Here is a 20,790-nt window from a genome sequence, read left to right on the forward strand (position 1 = left end):
AAATAATCTCGAGCATTGTCGGTTCGAAATTTCTTTATGGGAGTTCCAAATTGAGTCATTATCATTTTACAGAAGCTTGGTAAGACTGTTTGGATAGCTGCTTTGTCTTTTAGCAAAAAAACCCACGTCATCCGAGTACAATAATTAATAAATGAGATAAACCAACGTGCCCCATTATAGGTAGGAATTTTGCAAGGACCCCATACATTAGAATGAATTAATGCAAATGGAATAAAATGGAGTTTATTGCTAATTGGGTAAGACACACGATGTTGTTTGGATATAACACATACATCACAATGAAGAGTACTAGGATCTAAAGAAAGAAATAAAGTAGGAAACATAGATTTCAATAAAAAAAATGGTGGGTGACCCAACTGGTAGTGATGCAGCCAGATTTGGTGATAGTTGGCTGTAATTTGAGAGGAGCAGGCCACTGGTTGTTGGTTTCTTGTTGCTTTCCTTGTCAAGCAATACAGCCCATTTGTTTCCCTAGCAGCCCCAATCCTCCTCCCAGTTTTCATTGCCTGAAACTCACACATTAGTAGAAAAAACAGCATAGCAATGTAGGTTTCTTGTAAGTTGAGAGATAGAGAGGAGGTTGGCTCATAATTGGGGCACATGAAGAACATGATTAAAGGTTATGTTTGGGCTTAGATAAACACTGCCATGTCCAATTATAGGGACTGTTTTGCCATCAGCAATGCAGATTTGTTTTGTGGTCTTAAGGGGTTGATAGGTAGTAAACACATGGGAGTTAGGTGTCTTATGGTCTGTAGTTCCGGAATCCAAGATCTAAGTATCATTCTTATCAGTGTTTGATGCTGGAAAAATTATAGAATAAGCAAACTTACTTGAGGGCTTACCGGAAGAGTCTTGATGAGCCAAGGAGCAGCTGCCATCATCTTGTATGGTCTTCAAAAAAGATTTTAGTTTGTTGATTTCCTCACTATCGAGAAGAGTGAGATTTGAACTAAAATTTTCCTCCAGCTTTTCCATAGTTCCATCCTCTTCTTGTCCCTTGTGTGATAGATAAGATTGAGTGTTAGGCCAAGTAGCTGTGCTTGGGAATCCTCTCATTTTGCTTAGGACTGCTTCCTTTCCGTGGAGCTTGAAGCAATTATCTCGGGTATGCCGAGGTTTTTTGCAATATGTACACCAAAGTCCCTTTCTGTTGTTAGGCCGCCCTTGTGCCCCTGATTTTCCACCTCTTTGTCTTGATCCTTCTCCTTTGTTTGACACTAAAGCTGATCCATCAGTGAATGCCCCTTGCAGCATCACTGCCTGCCTGTTTTCCTCACTTCTTACCATTGCAAATACCTCATTGAGTGAGGGCAATTTCTCTCGGCCAAGAATCTGCACCCTTACTTGATCAAAAACTGAGTTAAGGCCAGCCAAAAATTCAACAATTCTATCCCTTTCCATGATCTTATTGAGGGTTGCAGCATCAGCACTGCACACCATCTTAATCTTTTGGTATCGATCCAATTCTAACCACAAGCCATTCATGCTATTGTAGTACTCCGTAACAGTCATCCCCCCTTGTTTAGTACTACTTGTCTTGGTTTTAACTTCATATATAACTGATGCATCTTGCACTTTAGAGTAGGTTTGTTTAGCTACTTCCCAGATTTCCCTAGCAGTACTTAGAAACATATAATTCCTACTTACATCAGGTTGCATGGCATTCCATAGCCACGGCATAATAAGAGAATCCTCTATATCCCATACCTGGAAATTGGGATCAGTTGCTGCCGGAGGAAGAGAAGTAAGATGGCTGAGTTTTCCTCTACCTTTAAGAAAAGTTTGAACCAGCTGCGCCCATTGGAGGTAGTTTTTACCATTCAATCGATAGGGTAGTAGCATTCCAGGAAGCTCACTTACTCCTGCCCCAAAACCGGTACCAGCATTCGAACTAACACCTGCTACATAATTTTCAGTGGCTGCTTCTCCACCGTTCTTGCTGGAATTTGAGTTTTCTGCCATTCCTTTGCTAGAGACAACTTGCAACGATCCAGGCTGAAGATAGGGGCGGCAATTAAGGCCGAGTGCATGAACAAAGAAGCAAAAAATCAAGGCTGAAGATAGGATTGCTGGAGGCAGCAGTTGCTGCTTCAGATCTGGTGGCAGTGGAAGAGAACGGCATAGCAATCAAGGCTGAAGATGGAAACAGAGAGAGGAGAAAAATGTGGCAGGAGACGTGATAGCACTGGGCGGCGCACGGCAACCGATCAGCAATGATGGGAAGAGGCGGCTATGGCTGGGCTGCTGAAGGCCAAACAACGATGAAGGCCAAACAAGGTAAAAAATAAAACCCTAGACAACTGGTTTTGATACCATGTGAAAGAATAAGAATTAATCTTTCATATCTCAAAAACTAATGAATACAATCTTACTTATAGCACACACTCCTAATCCTTGAATAATTCTAAGACTATTCAACCTCCTAACAATTCTCCTAATGTATAGGAGTTGATTACTCTCCTATAAATTAGGACTCCTACTAGATTATAACAACTCAAAAACATTAATGAAATAAATCAACTAATAAATCCATCTGCCAACACAAACTTTAATGTCTCTATCAAAGTCTTCTTGGGTCTGCCTCTATCTCTTTTTTTGACTAATTGTTCAATTTTATCAACTCTCCTCACAGGAGCGTCTCTTGGTCTTCTTCTCACATGATCAAACCATCTTAGTCTAGTCTCTCTCATCTTCTCCTCGATTGGCACTACTCATACCTTATTACAAATAACCTCATTTATAATTTTATCTTTTCTTGTATGGCCGCACATCTATCTTAGCATCTTCATCTCCGTTACGCTCGTCTTTTGCTCATGCTGGTATTTAACTGCCCAACATTTTGAGCCATACAACAAAACTGGTCTTATAGCTGTCCTATAGAATTTTTCTTTCAGTTTTAATGGGATTTTACCATCACATAACACCCTTGATGCATTTCTCTATTTTAGCCAACTTGCCTTAATTCTATGCATGACATTCTCGTGAATTTCTCCATCTTTTTGAATCACTGATCCAAAATATCGAAAATGGTATTTTCTTTGTATGATTTAGTCTTCCAATTTTATTATAACATCCTCCACTCTTGCATTCTTACTAAATTTATATTTCATATATTCTGTTTTCCTTCTACTTAATTTAAATCCCTTAGATTCTAAATTGTTTTTCCACAACTCAAGCTTAGTGTTCACTCTTTCTTTTGTTTCATCCACCAACACTATGTCATCTGCAAATAGCATACACCATGACACTTCTGTTTGAATGTGTTTAATGAGTTCATCCATTACTAAAGCAAATAAGTATGGACTTAGTGCATAACCTTAATGTAGTCCCATTGTAATTTTAAACGTTTCAGTATCCCCTCCGCATATTCTGACCTTTGTTTCTGCACCATGATACATGTTCTTAAGGGTTTGTATATCCTTTCTTCTCTAAAACCCTCCATAATACTTTTCTAGGGACCCTATCATAGGCATTTTTTAGATCTATAAACACCATATGTAGGTCCTTCTGATGATCCCAATACCTTTCTATTAGGTGCCTAAGTAGATATATAGCTTCCATTGTTGACCTACCAGGCATGAAACCAAATTGATTTTCCGAGACGTCTGTTTATTTTTTGAGCCTCTACTCTATTACTCTCTCTCAGAGTTTCGTGGTATGACTCATGAACTTAATTCCTTTATAATTTTCACAGTTTTAAACATTTCCTTTGTTCTTGTATATAGGAACCAAACTACTCTTCCTCCACTCATTTGACATATTTTTTGATTTAAGGATCGCGTTAAATAATTTCGTTAGCCAAGAGGTGCCCTCTTCTCCCATGCATTTCCATGCTTCTATTGGTATATTATCCGATCCCACCGCCTTATGATTTTTCATCTTTTTTAATGCTTGCCTTATTTCTTTTAAACTTATATGTTGGTGAAATGTATAACTCACGTTCCCTTTGGAGTTATTAAGATGTCCCAACCTAACTCTTGTATCCCCGCCATCATTGAATAATTTTGTGAAATACTCATTCCATCTCTCCTTAATCACTCTCTCATTCACTAATATATTTTGGTTTTCATCTTTTATGCTTTTCACTTGGTTTAGATCTTTTGTTTTTCTTTCTCTTGCTTTAGCTAATTATATATATCCCTTTCTTCATCTTTTATATCAAGTCGTTTATATAGATTCTCATATGCTTTTGACCTTGCTTCACTAACAGCTTTTTTTGCTGCCTTTTTCGCTTATTTATAATTTTTTAGGTTTTCTTCATTGCTACACTAATATACAGCCTTATAGCAAGTTTTTTTATTTCTAATTTTCAATTATATCTCTTCATTCTACCACCAAGACTCCTTAAGGTTTGAGATTCTACCATTTGTCTCTCCAAAGACTACATTTGCTGTGCTTCTCAGGGCAGTAGCTATTTCCCTCCACATTTGGTTTTCCTGTCCATCTCCATTCCATTCCCTTATACCCCTTAATTTTTCCTTGAAGATTAATTGCTTCTCCCCTGTCCATTTGGGTGCTCGATGTGCCATTTTTATATATGATTAAGTGTTCGTCTCGTTTTTTGAACCTAATATTAGTTATGATGAGCTCATATGTCATAACAAAATCTAAAATAGACTTACCCTCATTATTAATTTCCTTGAATCCATACCCTCTATGTACATCTTTATAGCTGTTTCCATCTCTACCCACGTGACCATTTAAGTCACATCCTATAGTCACTTTATCTTCTCTTGGTATCATTTGTATGAGTCCCTCTAGGTCTTCCCAGAATTTTGTTTTTATCTCCTCACCTAACTCTGCTTGTGGTGCATATGTACTAAAGATATTCATAATCACCAACCTTTTCCATAATAATCCTATCCCCTATTCTCTTTACATCCACTACCTCATCTACTAAGTTTTTATCCATAATAATCTCCACTCCATTTTTCCTTCGATTATTTCCTATATACCATATTTTATATCCAGTTTCTGATAAAGTTTTTGCTTTTTTCCCTACCAATCTCGTCTCTTGAAGACACATAATATTAATCTTTCTCCTAATCATGACATCTACCACTTCCATAGCTTTGCCTGTTAATGTTTCTATGTTCCATGACCCAATCCTTAATCTATGATTTTGATTTTGGCTTTGACTTTGAATTTGATTTTGGTTTTGATTTTGGACTAGCTTCTTTACTCGCATCCATTCAAGCAAATGCGAGTAGCCTTGCTCATTTTTGTAAATTTTCAAACAAAAATGTTGAAGTATCTTAGAGAAAGGAATTGAAGTAGAAAAGATGTTAAGTACCTAGGACCTTGGAATGGTGGTATACTTAACCTACTGCTATTTGTGGTTCTTGCTATACAATGAGGAATCCTTTCAACATTGTGAGATTTATATTTATGTCATGCTTATGTCATTATCTAATTAGTATTAGTATAAATAGGTGTGTAATCTATATGTTTGAGGGAGGAATTTATTTCCTCCAACTATGGTTTCTCTCTCAAGTTCTTTGATTCAACATGGAATCAGAGCCACCATACAAGCCCTAGTTGTCTCTTCCATCTCCAGCAACATCTCCCGACTGTTCCACCAGCTATGCCATCTCTCGCGTCACCAGCTGCAGCTGCAGCCATTGCCACCACCAACCACGGTCATCGCCTCCAGTTGCTGTCATTTGTCGTCTCACGTCACCCTCTTTGGCCACCAGATCTGCAGCTACCGCCATTCATCGTCACTTGCGTTTGCGACTTCTGCTGCTGCCACTTGCTTCCGCATCTTCTGCTGTTGCCTTTTGTCACTACTGTCATCGCCGACCTCCAATGGGTTTTCAGCGGCAACCACTTCACTGCCATCGCCTTCCGCCGTCGGCTGGCCTCTCGCGATCATTTGTCTTCTGCGACCTTAGATACAACCACACCTTCTCAGATCTCAGTTGTCGTCGTCACCAGATCTTCTTCTTCTTCTTGGTTCATCTTCTTCCTGGTCGATGGCCTCAGATCAGCCTTTCATCTACATCGACCACTGTGCTCTGGTCATCTTCGTCGTTTGGTCACCTTTGCCTTCTCGATCGACGGCCCTAACTCACCCAGATTCAGCGGCTCCCAGCCTCGAATTTGTCGTTACCTGCAATTCGCGGCCTTGGATCTGCCTTCAACTATCGCAACCTTCAGATCCGGCCACCATCGCTTAGATCCGGTCGTGCCTCGCCTAGATCTACCCGTGCCTTGCTTAGATCCGATCGCCATTGTTAGCCACCGTTACTTCTCCACATCGCCGACGTTCGATGCTAGCTCCATCGTTGTCTTCTTTCGGCCCTCACTGTGGCTCTTGCTCACTGTCGCCACCTTCTCTTCTGTTGTCGATGATTGCGAGCTGCTGTTGAGTTTCCCAGGTAACTGCTGCCGCCGTCGATCTGCCGTTTCAGATCTCGCTGGATTTTCCTCATCATTATCTTGCCAGTCTCTTGTCGGATCTGTCTCTCCGATCCCTCGCCAGATCTGTCAATCCTTCAGATCTGATTGTCAATCCTTCAAATTCGGCCGTCAATCACTCAAATCCGGCCATCGTTCTTCAGATCTCGTGCATGTTTCTCCTTCCAGTGCATCTCTCAGATCTCGTGGCCTCTTTTCCGAATCTTGTGCATCGCATAGATCTCGCGTTGTCGTTGCATCGCCAATCTGCCATCATTGTTGCTGTCGCTAAGATCTACCTCTAGTCATCACCTCTGCAACCTCCAATCGTCAGCTACCTTTGTTACTCGTTTGCAGCCTACCCAAAGCGGTCGTCATCTACAGCAATATCTCCACGTGCCCTCGGATAAATTACATTTGTAACAAGCTTGAAACATATAATATATGTTCCAGCTTGAGGGGGAGAATGAAATTTATATTTATGTTATGCTTATGTTATGACTTATTTAGTATTAGTATAAATAGATGTATAATCTATATGTTTGAGGGAGGAATTTATTTCCTCCAACTAGGGTTTCTCTCTCTCAAGTTCTCTGATTCAACAAAAACTTCTAGTGTTGAATGTTTTTCTCCTGTTTACAGCTAGTCTCAAGCCTAAATAAAGAAAGAGATCTGCATTAAGTAGTCAAATAGTTGGCATAAAACTCATTAGATTGAATATTATGGATTTTGAACTGTCACGATCTTAGGGGTATGAAGGAAATATTAATAAATTACACTTGTAATAATAAATTATAGTTGTGATAATTATATTTATTAGTTAGTTACATTTGTAACAGTTAGTTATATGGTAGTTATATAGTCAGTTATCGTAACAGTTAGACAGTTAAGGAGAGACTATATGAGCATGGAATAACATAAATAATCTTTTGCCTATTCTATTCTATGTCTAGAATTCCATAATTGTCCTAGCCCAACTCTAGGGACTTGACATTGTTGTATCAGAGTCAGGTTAACTAGTTGTGGGGTGATCGGCAAGCAGTCTCTCAGTGAAGGGTAGGCTTTGAAGTGATTGGTGAAGGCTGTGTTGGTGATTAGAGAAGTACACTGACAACAGTGGTGAATTGTGATGGCAGAAGGTACCAGATTGAAGCAATTGGAAGGGCAGATGGAGACTTTGTGATGTGAACAGTAAAGAAGCGAAGGCAAGGGTTGTCCAAGAGCATGTAAGTCTTAGATCAATTACTCGTTCAAGGGCTAAAGAATTTCAAACGGGACTTGATTTATTCATTGGGAAGACTCCAGCCCATTTGGAAGAGTTAGAATTCAAAGTGAAGGAGTTAAAACCCAAATTAATCACATTGCTTGTTTGCTTGGAAGCTCAGAACCAGAATGCAACCTAGGCACTCCATGATCAAGTCCAAGCAATTAGCTCATTTGCCAGGCCCAAGTCTTTCCAACAAGCCCAAGTCTCATAATTGATGTTATGAATGATGTCACCCTTTATTTTTCCTTTATGTTTGAGAGTGTTTTGTCTTGTTTGTATCATTGTGTTTTATCATCACGACTCCATTTGTCAAAAGTGGCATGATGATATTTTTCTTTATGTTTTTGGTTTGTCTTTTATCATCATTAGCCCCATTTTATCAAAAGAGGCAATTATGATTCGCTTTGTCAAAAGTGGCATGATGATGTTTTACTTTATGCTTTTGGTTTGTCTTTTATCATCATTAGACCTCTTTTGTCAAAAGAGACAATGATGTTGTCTGTCTTTAATTATTAGGTTTGTCTTTAAGACTAGTATTTATATGTGTGATCTTGTAATGTTTTGGCATGAACATTTTTATGAAATAAGTGCAGAGAACATTTTTATCCTAATTCTTATCTAAACAATTCATTTGTTTAGTGGCGAATTTACTTGATTCTTATCACTGCGAATCGAAACTAGTATTTTCTTTTTTGTGGTGAATTTTCTTATCAAACAAGGGGTGCTAGTATTTCTTTTTTATTTTGGGCACATCACTTTGGAGCATGGGTTGTCACAAGCCTAGGAAGCGATGACCCAAAGTAGGGAGGACATGGTGGAATTAAGGGAAGCTGTGTGAAGGGTCAGATAAACACCAAGAAGCAATTGAGAGGTGCTAAGAAACGATGGAGCAGCAAGGGCAGAGGATTAACTACATGCTATCCTCCCTGCCCCTATTCCGGTTGTTGCCGGAATTTTTGCCCATGCAGACCTTTGATTCGATCTTGCCACACTAGGGTAATTGTCCAAGAATGCTGGGGGGTTCTTGAAGTAGAGGACTAGCCTACGAATCAAGAGACACAGGTGAGGAATATCCAGCCTTTGACTCATACTCATCCTTCGATGCCAAGATTGGAGATCCCAATGTTTGAGGAGATGAAACCAAGGTGGTGGACAAGGAGACTGATAGAACTCTTTCTCAATTGATTTAATTTTAACTCAAAAACAGTAGGAATTGCTCAATTATAGTAGCTTCAACAATGGATGTAGCGAAAACAATGAAAGAAAACAAAATAGGCTTATTCGAGAGGGCCTCTCTCTCCCACGACTTCTCCAACAGAATTTTTCCACCCTTCTCTCCCTTTCTTTCCTCCCTTATATACCTACTCCTCCCACTTATTCCAGCCACATGCTAGATTATTCTCTTCTAACTAACTTGTGCCTTTTTTAGCCTTGGGTCATTTTACTTGGTTGCCCCCTGTGGTCCCCCACCCCTTTCCCCTCCTTTCTCTTCTGATAAGTTTGTTTAATGGGAGTCCTAACAGAGACGTGAAAGAATTTTTCAGTTCTATAGGATCCCAGAAGAGTAGAAAATCAATATGGCTGCTGCTTACTTGAACAATCTAGTCGATTCTTGGTATCAAGGCTGGATCCAAGATGAAGGAAATCAGGGAAGTTGGGCAGAATTTGCGTAAGGGTTATATGTAAGGGATTTGGTGAAAGAAGCATGGCTGATGTGATTGAGGAATTTAGTAAATTGAAGCAACGGTGGTGGAGTACCGAGTGAAGTTTGAAGAATTGAGATCTATTGTGTATACTGTGTAACTGGGATTGATAGAACAATATTTGGTGTCTAGTTTCATTAGCAAGTTGAGGGAGGAACTTAGATAAATGGTGAAGATGATGATGTTGATATCCGTGAGGCAAGCGACTGAGAAGGCAAGATTGCAGGAGCTCACGTTGGAAGCAATCTACAATAAATACACAATGGCAATAGAAATTCAGCCTTCATTCTATCAACCTTTGGAAGGGGATCAAGTGAACATGCATTCTAAGGATTTCCCTAACCCTATTGTAGCTAAATCAAGTACTATGGAGCAGTGAGGGAAGTTAGGATCATGTTATAAGTGTGGCGCCAAATTCAGCCCTGGCCACCGATGTCAAAAACAGTTACTCAACATGGGAGGTACAAAGGAAGAAAATGAAGGAGCACTGATTGGAATTGGATGAAGAACAGGGTCAATAGTTGCAAGTTCTTGGAGATAAGAACTCTCTTAAGGAGAGGGGGAATTGTCACGATTTTAGGGATAGGAAGGGAATATCAATAAATTACAGTTATAATAATTATATTTATTAGTTCGTTATATTTGTAACAGTTAGTTAGATGGTAATTATTGTAATAGTCAGTTTTATGTTGTTGTAATACTCGGTTATTATAACAGTTAGACAGTTAATGAGAGGCTATATATGTAACCTAAAGTGATAGGAGAAGGGCATGGAATAACAGAAATAATATTTTGCCTCTCTCCCTCTCTTGTCTCTCTCTCTTCCTATTATATTCTATGTCCAGAATTCCATAATTGTCCAAGCCCAACTCTAGGGACTTGACATGAACAGATGATAAAATCATTGGTAAGTAATCTTTTTAGCTATGTTTGTATTGCTAAAGTGTAGTGTAACTGTGAACTAGGGTTGTTGCATCGATGCCCAGATGTAGTGTTAAATCTGCAAGGGTTGTTGCAGTATAATGGATGAATGTGGCTAAAGAAGTTAGTTCAAGAACATAGATTATGGATTAGATCATGAAATGTCGGAGCTTTGACAGCAAAATGGATGGAAGTGGTGGGAACAAGATTTGATAATTTTGTGCTTCCAAGAGATGAGATGGGTTGGAGAGAAGGCTAAAATATTAATATTGTCTGGATAAAAACTTTGGTACTCTAGGAAGGACTGTGTAAGGCATGAAGTTGGTGTTATTATGGGTTTAGATGATGGGTAATTAATGTGAAGATAATAGGAGACATGATTATTATAGCTAAAATTGTTCTAGGAGAAAAGGTTATAAACATTGTTAGTACACATGCACCATAAGTTGGGTTAGAAGAAAAGATAAAGAAATTTTTTTTGAAGGATTTAGAGGGGTTGGTACAAAGAATACCTAGAGGAGAGAAGTTCATTATCAAAGGTGACTTAAATGGTCATGTAGATAGAGAAGTGAATGAGTACAAACATTTACATAGAGGTTATGGATTTGGACAAAGAAATTCATTGCCTATTTTGGATTTTGTCATGATATATGAGCTCATCATAGAATATGTTCAAGAAGTCATGAAGCAGGATGAATTCTTGGTCACATATAACAATGACTTATCAACTCCTGAATAGGCTACCTTTTTGTTAAACGATAACACTGCTTATGTTGTAAGGATCAGAAAGTTATATTGAGAGAATACTTAACTACTCAATACAGGCTTATGGCATTTGACATCCATATCAAAAAATAGAGGATGAATGATATATAACAAAGCTCAAGAATGAAATGATGGGATTTGAAAGGTGGAAACAAACCATTTTCAAGGAAAACATGTGGTAAAAGAGATTGGACTATAGAAGGAAATGTTAACCAGATGTGGATTGAGGTGGCTACTACTATTTGAAATACAACAAAAGCAATTCTGGAAGAGTCCAAGGCAAAAGCTGTAAACCAAAAACCAAGAGAGCTTGCTACAAGACTTCACATACTTGCCGTAATGAAGAAAGTCAAAAGGTATATTTTGTCGAAAAAGGATGCAAAAAAGATAGTGGGTAAAGCAAAATCAAAAGTTTTTGAAAATTTGTCCCAATGACTTGACACGAAAGATGAGAATTATATACATATATGAGGTATAGCTAAAGTAAGAGAGAAAAATAAGGAAAGTGGAGAAAATAAGGAATCTGAGCCAAGTGAAATGCATAAAAAATGAAAATCAAAGAATACTAGTAAATGAGAAGTGATCAAGGAGAAGTGAAAGGAGTCTTTCTTGAAAGCTATTCAATGAAGGTGGAGAAACAATTGTTATGTTGGGGGATCTTAATAGCTGTAAAAAGATAGAAATTGCATCTTCCCTAAACATAGTAAAGCAGTTGGACCGAATAATATTGCCACAAAAGGATAGAAACAAATCAAAAATGACGATTGACTAATGAAATTATTTACTATGATCTTTAAATTGAAAAGAATGTTAGATGAATGGAAACCAAATGCTTCAACGTCTATTTATAAGAATAAAGGAAATGTTCAAAATTGTGAAAATTATTTGGGGATCAAGCTAGTTAGCCACACCATAGAACTTTGAGAAAGGACAATTGACAAAATGTTAAGAAGAGAAACCAAGGGTTTTGGAAACCAATTTGGTTTTATTGTTGATAGGACAAGGCGGCAAGCTATCTACTTATGAAGGTGTCTAATGGCAAGAGAAACAAAAAAGATTTGCATATGGTACTTATATATTTATAAAAAACCTGACAAAGTTTCTAAAAAGAGTCTTGTGGCAGATGTTAAGAAAAAGGAGTTTGGATTGCTTATATATGGGTTATTGAGGTTATGTATTATCAAGCAAAGACATGTTAGACTTTGTGGAGGAGATAGCGAGGCTTTTCTAATTACAGTTCAATTGCGCCAACAATCTACATTGATCGCTTATCTCTTTGCCTTTGGGATGAATGCACTCCCAGACTTCCAGCAAGAAGTGCTTTGATGGATGTTATAAAGGATGTACTCATAGAAGTTCTTTGTTGTACGGCCCGACATGTTGGGAAATTAAGTATTTAATGAGATGAAAATGTTATAATAGATGTATGGTTATACAAGAAAAAATAAAAGTAATAATTGAGATCATATTTAATAAGGTTTGAGTGAAACTCGTTGAAGATGAGATGAAGAAGATGCAATTAAGATGGCTTGGGTTTGTAAGAAGAAAATTGATAGATTTACTTGTAAGGTGAATGGAGGAAATTTGCAGTAAAAGGGGGAGAGAAAAACCAAAGGAAATTTAATGGGTAATCCTTAAACATGACAGAGAATATGATGGCTTACAGTGGATGCCACAAATAGAGAGGGCTTGAGGTATAAAATTCATGTAGGTGATCCAACCTAGTGGGATTAAAGGCTTATTGGTGTCGTTGCCTTCAAATGCATGCCTAAATGCTTTGTCTTCTTATTTCTTCTCATTAATGGACTATTTGTAGTATTAGTAATTTACTATTACTGTATGCATATAAATTAGTTTTCTCCATCTCTAACCCACTTTATTCCGATTCAAGGAGAGATGCAAGTGACACCGGCTACTACAATGAGCATTTTGTCACACAGCACGATCTCCTTAGAGAACTAGCCATCTATGTGAGTGAACAAAGCGAAAGATTAATAATGGATATGAGAACCAATCTCCCTGCCTCACGGATAGAACAAAGACAGCATCCTGTCCATGCCCGCCTTGTATCTATATCCACAGGTGTGCATATCTTGTGCAAAACTTTCAATTATGAATTTTCCATGCATTTTTTACTGAGAGGGCAAAGTCTTAGTAGCAGTGGCTAAGGCTGCTCTTTTGTTACTATAAAGTCACGGGATTGAATTGTCAAAACAGTCTTGTAGAAAAAGCAAGGGGAAGGTTCTCTATACAATCCCTGTCCTGACCCTAACAAAGTGAGGAGCTTCATACACTAGCAATGCCCTTTATTCACTTTTTACTGAATCCGTGACATGGAAAATTCTTACAGGTGAAAATTTCTCAAACTGCTATGACTTGCAACTACCTAAGGCCGAAGTGTTAGTGCTGAACATCCATGCAAGGGGTTCCTTGCCTCAGTTCCCCTTGCCTCAGTTCGTGGAGAAAATGGGTCAACTAAAGGTTCTAATAATCACCAATTATGGTTTTTGCTCTGCTGAAATAAGCAATTTCTCCGTCCTAGGACATCTGTCTAGTCTAAAAAGGATCAGACTAGAGCATATATCACTTTCTTCCCTTTGTAATTCTGTGCTACAACTGAAAAATTTGCAGAAATTATCCCTAGTTATGTGCAGGATTGATGAGGCTTTTCGAAGCTACGGCTTCCAGATACCTGATCCATGGCCAAATCTAGCTGAGATCATTATTGACTACTGCAGTGATTTGGTGGAATTTCCAGCATGGCTCTGCAATGTCATCAGTCTTCGGAAGCTCAGTATCACCAACTGTCATGAGCTTATCGCACTTCCTGAAGTGTTAGGGAAGCTGGAAAATTTAGAAGTATTGAGACTTGAGGCCTGTACAAAACTGATGAAGCTGCCTCAGTCAATTGGAAGCCTGAAGAGGTTAGAATTTCTTGATTTAACCGACTGCATGAGCTTGTGTGAAGTGCCAGAACGAGTGGGTGAATTATGCAGCCTAGGAAAGATCCACATGAGAGGTTGCCGGGGATTGTCCGAGTTGCCACCGTCCGTAAAGGATCTTACTCACTTAAAGGATCTGATATGCGATGAAGAAACCTCCTACCTGTGGGAGCATCACCAATCTGGAGTTAAAGGTGCTTAAAGAGCATGCCAACTTAAACTGGCTAGGCGATTTTCATCCGTAAGAAATGTGAGAATCAGTTAAAAGAACAAATAAAGAGGAAGTGGGCAGAGCATGTTTGTTATTGAGGAACTAGTTTCTCATGTTGGTGAGGCATAATAATATGGATACGATGTTCCTATTCACATTGTTATTGTTTGCGTCGTTTTCCACCATGCAACAGATCATATAGCATGCTCCGTTAATAGCCCTACGCCTCCACAAGTTCAAGCTCCAAATATGGCACTAATTACAATAACAGAAGATTGAGTTCCCACTTCATCCCCCACTAATCTTGTTCGCAACTGCAACCACAACCGCTAGGCAAAGGGAAGAAGAAAGGTTTTGACAACTCAACAGATAAAATGTAATGTAATATATCAGTTATCACAACAACAAATTTATACAATACTTGGTACTTTTGAGGTGAAAAAAGAAGAAAAGAAAAGCAAACAAGTTGGAAACAAGACCGTGGGTAGAACAAAAAGCAATGACCGTGCGCAAAAATAACCGTCTTGGGAGGGCAGGAAAAGGGGGCACAAGAAGTATGCTACAAGCAATAAACTCAACTGTCTTATGCTGAATAATTGGGTATCTTGACCAGGTGACAGCTTTGATTCCTGTGGTGATGGATGATCTTGGCAGAAATTTTTGCCTCGTACAAAATTACAGTTTTATCTCGTTACAAACTCCAGAGACCATGAGTTCCTTTCACACAGGAATTGGAATCAGACGGCATAGATGATCTCTCCACTACTGTCAACATCAAGATCAGATTCAGATTCCAAGTCATCCATGTCATCATCCATGTCCAAGTTATATAGTCCAACTGGTGGAACGGTGGCCTCGGAAATTATTTGCATGATTGTGTCAACGCTCTGCATGGGTTGATCAGGCTCTTCATACTGGTTGCTCATCGTCTTCTCATCCATGAGCTCAGCTGGGAGGTTTTTTAGAAACCACTCGTGGTTCCTTATCTCGGGCATGGTAATCCTCTGGTACAAGATGAGACATGAGGCTGACAAAGTGCAATATTAAAATAGACAACAAGATTACTCAAATCCCAAAGGGCTTCTGAAAAAACCCTACAGTTCCTCCACCACTTGCTAGCTTAACAAATCAATTCAGGTCAGAGCCCAATCATTTTCCCCTAGTTAAAAGAAACATTTCAAAAAATGTAACATTACACCTCGACTCTTGCACATTTTTGCCCAGATATTTTCATCTCATAACTTGATCATGCATTTCTTTTAGAACACCAGATATTCATGTCTAGTAGCTGCCAGATAATCAATTTTCCAAGGTAGCTTTTGTTAACCAAGAAATAAATCGAAAAATATGAGATATAGAAAGCATACCGGACAAAAATATTTTCTATTGTATTTGTTAAATTTTCTAAAAAGAAGTCACACGATTTCTTATTTTGAACTTTCAAGATAAATGTCTCTTCCTCCCTTTCGGAAAACTTATTTTGAACTTTATTGATAAATTATCTTGATAGAGTCTTATCTTACTCATTTTAATAAACACTACTCAAGTAAAAAAAAAAAAGAGCCAAAATTCAACTACGAAGATATTAAGTACCTACTTTTATGTTGAGAATAGCTATTGGCAGAGGTGCCTATACATTAATCAAACAATAGAAGAATGCCTACAAAATAAGGGGAAGAAATCAGACTGTCCAGTTCTTCAATTTACTATAAAAGACAGTTGAACTATTAGAAGAGAAGCAAAAGAAGGTACAAAGTGTAGCCAAGGAATTGAGCATTGTAGATTGGGGTAAATGTTAAAACAGTCTTGTCTAGAGGTCTCAGGTTGAATGTAGAAGAGTTCTTTCCTTCTATTTCTCAACAATTAGGGTTTTGGCTTACTTTCCCCATTTGATTTTCCCTCCAACACTCATCCACTCAAACCCAGCTTCAGCCATAGTCAACGCCACACCCAACAACAATATTAATTAAGTCAAGATTTAAAGGTTCTGTAATTTTTTTAACAGAATGTTGATGGAAGGACATAATAAAATTAATTTGCAAAACAAGCCAAAGTTTCACATTTTTGTTGGTCATTTTACGTTAACTTCAAAGAGATATTACAGCCAGAAAATAAAAAAAATACTGAAAGCCCTTCTCCACTTATAACTATCTCAACTTGCTTTTGTGAGTTACATTCTTAATAAATCCTCCCCACTCCCCCCGCCCCCAGCAGTCTTTTTGAAATTGTTCACTCATGATTTATCCAGTCCCCCATTACTTGTCCAAAACAGTTATGAACCGCTAGAGGCTTCTGTAAAGACAAAGGAGGTAGAGAAAAGAACCGTCACCCATACATAAGGTTTGGAGATGGGCTACAGAAGCAGGGTTGACATTGCCTTATTGGGGATACAGGCATAGAGTTTCAAGAAGGGGCCCATTAACTGCTACTTATTGCAGTCTCACTACTAGGCTTGTGATAATCTGATGACTCACATATGAGAGCCATTTTTTGCCCCCGATGATGAGGAACCTGCAGCCACTACCCTCTGGGTGCATACTAGGTAAACCCTGAGTGCACACAATAGCGCACAAACCATGCATACTAGGTAAGCTAACCAAGGGTTGATAGGCACATGCCCCCAAAGAGGTTTGATCCTTGGTAGCCAGTTTGGGGAGCACACCCGCTTGACCAGAGGCCAGGCCCTAGGGGTATATGACAAGCATTTTAAACTATGAAAACACCCTATAAGGGGTGCACATCATAAGTCCACCCAACAGGAGTTGTTATCAGACAATATTCTTCATATTGAATGGAAGAGTGCAATAGAGTGATCAACTTGAAACTTTTAGTCAATATAAGGGGTGCACATCATGACTATTTAAAAGGTTGCATTTAATTTTTTTTGTCTTGGGGAAAAAGGTTGCATATTTAAACAAATCCCCGTATTGTTAAACAAAGGATCTTATTTGAACCAGTAAGAAACAAATTAAGTTCGTCTAACCTGTGTAGGGTCAGCAACGAATATCCTTGAGATAAGATGGCGGCATGCAGGAGATATTTGAATATTGTCAGGAATTGAATATTGGACTTGCAGAATCCTCTGTACAAAAGTAAAATGAGATTCTCCTTGTCAGTAAAACATGTAAAAGTACTCGTGACATAAAGGGTATAAGGAAGTACGCTTATCGTCTTTCGGAAGTCCTTTGGTTCATCAGGGTCTTCAAAAGGATATGCACCAACCAGCATCACATACAATGTCACACCACATGACCACACATCCGCGATCTGAAAATGCAGACTGAATTTTTAGATACATGTTTACGAATTAGCGAAACAATTTGACATTTATCAAAAAAAAAAAAAAAAAATTTAAAGCAAAACCACACAACTTAAACATGTAAAATCCCTTCCCTAATATGGATATGTACAGCCACCCTAGCTGAATCAGCTGTACCACATTGAAATTAGTCACAAGAAAGAAAAATGAGGCCAACATACATTGAGGAAAGAGCCTTGCTATATCTGTATGAGTGACTTCGAATATTCAATTTGTTGAAACTCCTATCGGTTTTTGAAAACAATGTTGAGCTAAATATTACAAATTCAGAATCTAACTAAAATTCTGCACTCCTGCTTCAGTAAGATGCAAGATAAGGTTTTCTAATTTTTTTTTTTTTTCTGTAAATAAGGTTTCTAAATTATAAGCCCTGAATTCTCTCTACCAATTTTGCTAAGCCGCTTGGAGGTGCTACCCTGGGTTATATGCATCCTGTAGACAGATATACCAAACTCCTTAGACACACAAAAACAAAGATAGACACATATATATCTATATATGTCACTAGTCAAATGGGGTAATAAGGCTATCCAGCGAAACCTTATCAGTGCCACTTCTTGTATCTGCCCACCAGTGTTTCATTTTTTCATCTGACTAAACATGTCACAAATAAAATCTTGCAATTCAATAATTAAGCTAAAGGAATAAGTACACCACTGCTTTAAAATTTCATGCAAATATCTACACAATAAAAGCATTAGTAAGGGATGTCCATGCAGCCTAATTTCATTACAGCCAAAATTATAGACCTAAAACGTGTGGCATAACCTGGTAAGTTTCAGACTTTAGAGAAGGAGAGGGTTTGGGAAGATAAGGTATCACTAAATGTTCAAATGATATGAGCAAAGTGAAAAATATAATCACATGAAGGCTTTTAAGAGAAGAGAAGACGCATTCAATAGCATAGCTATCAATAGTTCAATACCATACCAAATAAGGTACTAAGTTTGTCATTAGTACGATATAATACTAGTACTGACAAACTTAGAACTGGATGATCCTAGGTATTGTTATAATAAATTATTAATATATATTGTAGCTGTCAATACCATACCAGATAAGAACTAGAATTTTTTCATTGGCATTGGCATGATTCAATGAATAGGTGAATAAAAAATAAACACTGGGAAAACTAAAAATTTCAATTATAGAAAAAGTATCAATAAAAAATGAGTTATAAGTAAAGGAATATAAAAATGCCAAGGTATATAAAAAAATAATGAAATAATTTATCATGTCCATAAAATAACATATTCTAAATTAAAATGTCCATGATCTGTAAATTTTGATATCAATATATATTATATTATATTATTTTGGGTGGTGTCAAATAAGCCACTGTACTTCGGCTTGGAAGCCAAATTGACCACTGTTCTTTAAAAATAGGCAAATAAGGTATTGTACTTTAAAAAGACAAACTACTACTGTGTCGGGTTTTCGAGTTTGAATTTGAGGTTCGGTTTGGGCATTTGTGATTGTGTGGGGTTATTTTGATTGGGGATAGAGTGGGCACTATTAATAAAATGAAAAAAATATCTACCATAATAGTTAACATGGCCCCGGCTCTAAAAGTACAATGACTTATTTGGTACTTTTTGGAATATAATGGTTTATTTGGCCCTCCAAGAAGTACAATGGCCAAATTGGCCCAAGGGACAAAATACAATAGCTTATTTGGCACTACATGCTATTACTTTTATGAGAGTGAACCTTGGTAACACAGTAAGATTGTTCCTTTTGTGAACAAAAGGTCACAGAAAGAGCCTCTTTGCAGCCAAAAGGGGGGCAGAGGAAGGAAAGATTGCATGCAAATATGACTCTCCCTTAACCCTTGCATAGCAAGGAATCAAGTGCATTGAAGATACCCCTTTTATATTATATTATATACACAGATAAACAATTGATATGCTCAAGAGAGAAAACTGAGAAGTATTTTTTCTCTTCACAAAAGAGAAAAGACTTCTCTATTCTCTCTCTGTTCTAGGTGCAAAAAATTACCAAAAAAAAAAAATGGTGTGATGGGGCTGGCAGTATGTGGGTACCACACTAATACAGCTTGGTATCTTGAATGAAACAGCATGACAGATTTTGTACTGGATGTATGGCACAGTACAAACTGGTAGACACAGAATGATACTAACAACCATCTCAACTAACATCTAAAACAAATGAATAAAGATTTCTATTAGTTTCCAAAAATTTTCAGTGGAACTGTAATAGCTGTTTCTACGTCTAAAAAAAATGCCTTCAAAGAAAGTTAAGAAAAAGAGAGACCGACACTTTTTTTATTTTTTTTCTTTCTTTTTTCAGTGAAGTCATCTTCATAACAAATTTTAACCAATGAACCATTATTTGCCAGGCACTGCCGACTTCATAGTTCCACAAGGTGATTCAAGCATTATAACTTATCTATCATTATCTATACCTTTCTAATGAGGACCCAAAATCATGAAAATGCTCATACACAGGACACTGCATGCCCAGATGACTTCACTTGTATGTAGACCCCATGCTGATCTGTCAAACCTGGAGAGCCAAATACAGTTCGATCCTCACTTGTAATCAATGCCTAAGTTACTTGCCTACTTTAACCCCATCATGTTGATGGCCACACAGACTGGAGGTGGGTCAAAAATTGGATATTAACCTATATCATATAGACTTCCTATGCAAAACTTAACATGGTAGCCTGCTAAGTAACCTTATAAAAGGCAGCAAGAAGTAGATGCTGATAATACCAATCCTCCACAAAGATACTGCATGGAAAGCATGTCTTATCTATGTCTCATCTACTCAGGAGATGTCCTAAGCCCGTTCAAGTTTTAGTTTCTCGACAGAGCCCCATAGAATGAAGCATCCATGATCTGGGTCAAATGGAAGACTCAAATCCTTCAATAGAGAGGAACACTGCAGGTTACAAAGTCAGCCAACAAACCACAAAGTAAAAGAAGTGAGTGGATCGGTTTAGCAATGAAGTTGCTGGCAAACACAGATGGAATTTCTAAGGCAGCGCTATTCCAGAAGAGCAATTGGACTATGAGCCTGCTATTATACTGGTCAGAGATGGGGCGGACCAGTGAAGAGCTTTGAGTATTGCAAGAATATGGAAGATTGCAGGTTTGCCCATGCACAGGTGCAAGCGCACTGTCAAGCATCTCTCAAAGGAAGAAATCTCATAAATTAGTCAGTTAGCTAACATGAGTGGATAAGAGGTCCCTGGTAATCCTGGTGTTACTGTT

At 38.0% G+C, this 20,790-nt stretch overlaps 4 protein-coding genes across 8 annotated transcripts in view; 3 read left to right on the top strand and 1 right to left on the bottom strand.

Annotated features, from left to right (window-relative positions):
• LOC127809613 (probable disease resistance protein At5g66900) overlaps nt 1-13,119 on the top strand; it is a 79,128-nt gene extending 66,009 nt beyond the window's left edge. Inside the window, exon 4 of one of the 2 annotated variants that reach the window (XR_008025148.1) lies at nt 12,971-13,119. The gene's annotated coding sequence lies outside the window, so the exon portion shown is untranslated. The remainder of the gene's footprint in view (nt 1-12,970) is intronic. The other variant, XR_008025155.1, reaches the window with a different exon arrangement.
• Nucleotides 1-14,223, top strand: part of LOC127809971 (probable disease resistance protein At5g66900) — a 54,000-nt gene extending 39,777 nt beyond the window's left edge. Inside the window, exon 6 of the mRNA XM_052349180.1 lies at nt 13,711-14,223. Within this exon, the coding sequence (XP_052205140.1) occupies nt 13,711-14,223 (513 nt within the window). The remainder of the gene's footprint in view (nt 1-13,710) is intronic.
• LOC127809615 (uncharacterized) lies at nt 1,537-12,964 on the top strand. The gene is made up of 2 exons (XM_052348550.1): nt 1,537-12,146; nt 12,179-12,964. The coding sequence occupies exon 1, from the start codon at nt 5,609-5,611 to the stop codon at nt 6,713-6,715; it is 1,107 nt and encodes a 368-aa protein (XP_052204510.1). The 5' UTR covers nt 1,537-5,608; the 3' UTR covers nt 6,716-12,146; nt 12,179-12,964.
• Nucleotides 14,224-14,600: 377 nt separating the features above from the next.
• The window catches only part of LOC127809616 (serine/threonine-protein kinase SRK2I-like), a 30,841-nt gene continuing 24,651 nt past the window's right edge, over nt 14,601-20,790 (bottom strand). For all 4 annotated transcript variants that reach the window (XM_052348555.1, XM_052348552.1, XM_052348553.1 and 1 more), the window contains 3 exons: nt 17,395-17,499; nt 17,216-17,314; nt 14,601-15,236 (listed from right to left, as the gene is read on the bottom strand). In XM_052348555.1, the coding sequence (XP_052204515.1) occupies nt 14,970-15,236; nt 17,216-17,314; nt 17,395-17,499 (471 nt within the window). In that variant the 3' untranslated portion in view covers nt 14,601-14,969. The remainder of the gene's footprint in view (nt 15,237-17,215; nt 17,315-17,394; nt 17,500-20,790) is intronic.

Source organism: Diospyros lotus, chromosome 9, assembly GCF_014633365.1.
Source record: "Diospyros lotus cultivar Yz01 chromosome 9, ASM1463336v1, whole genome shotgun sequence".
In the NCBI taxonomy this organism is placed as follows: domain Eukaryota; kingdom Viridiplantae; phylum Streptophyta; class Magnoliopsida; order Ericales; family Ebenaceae; genus Diospyros; species Diospyros lotus.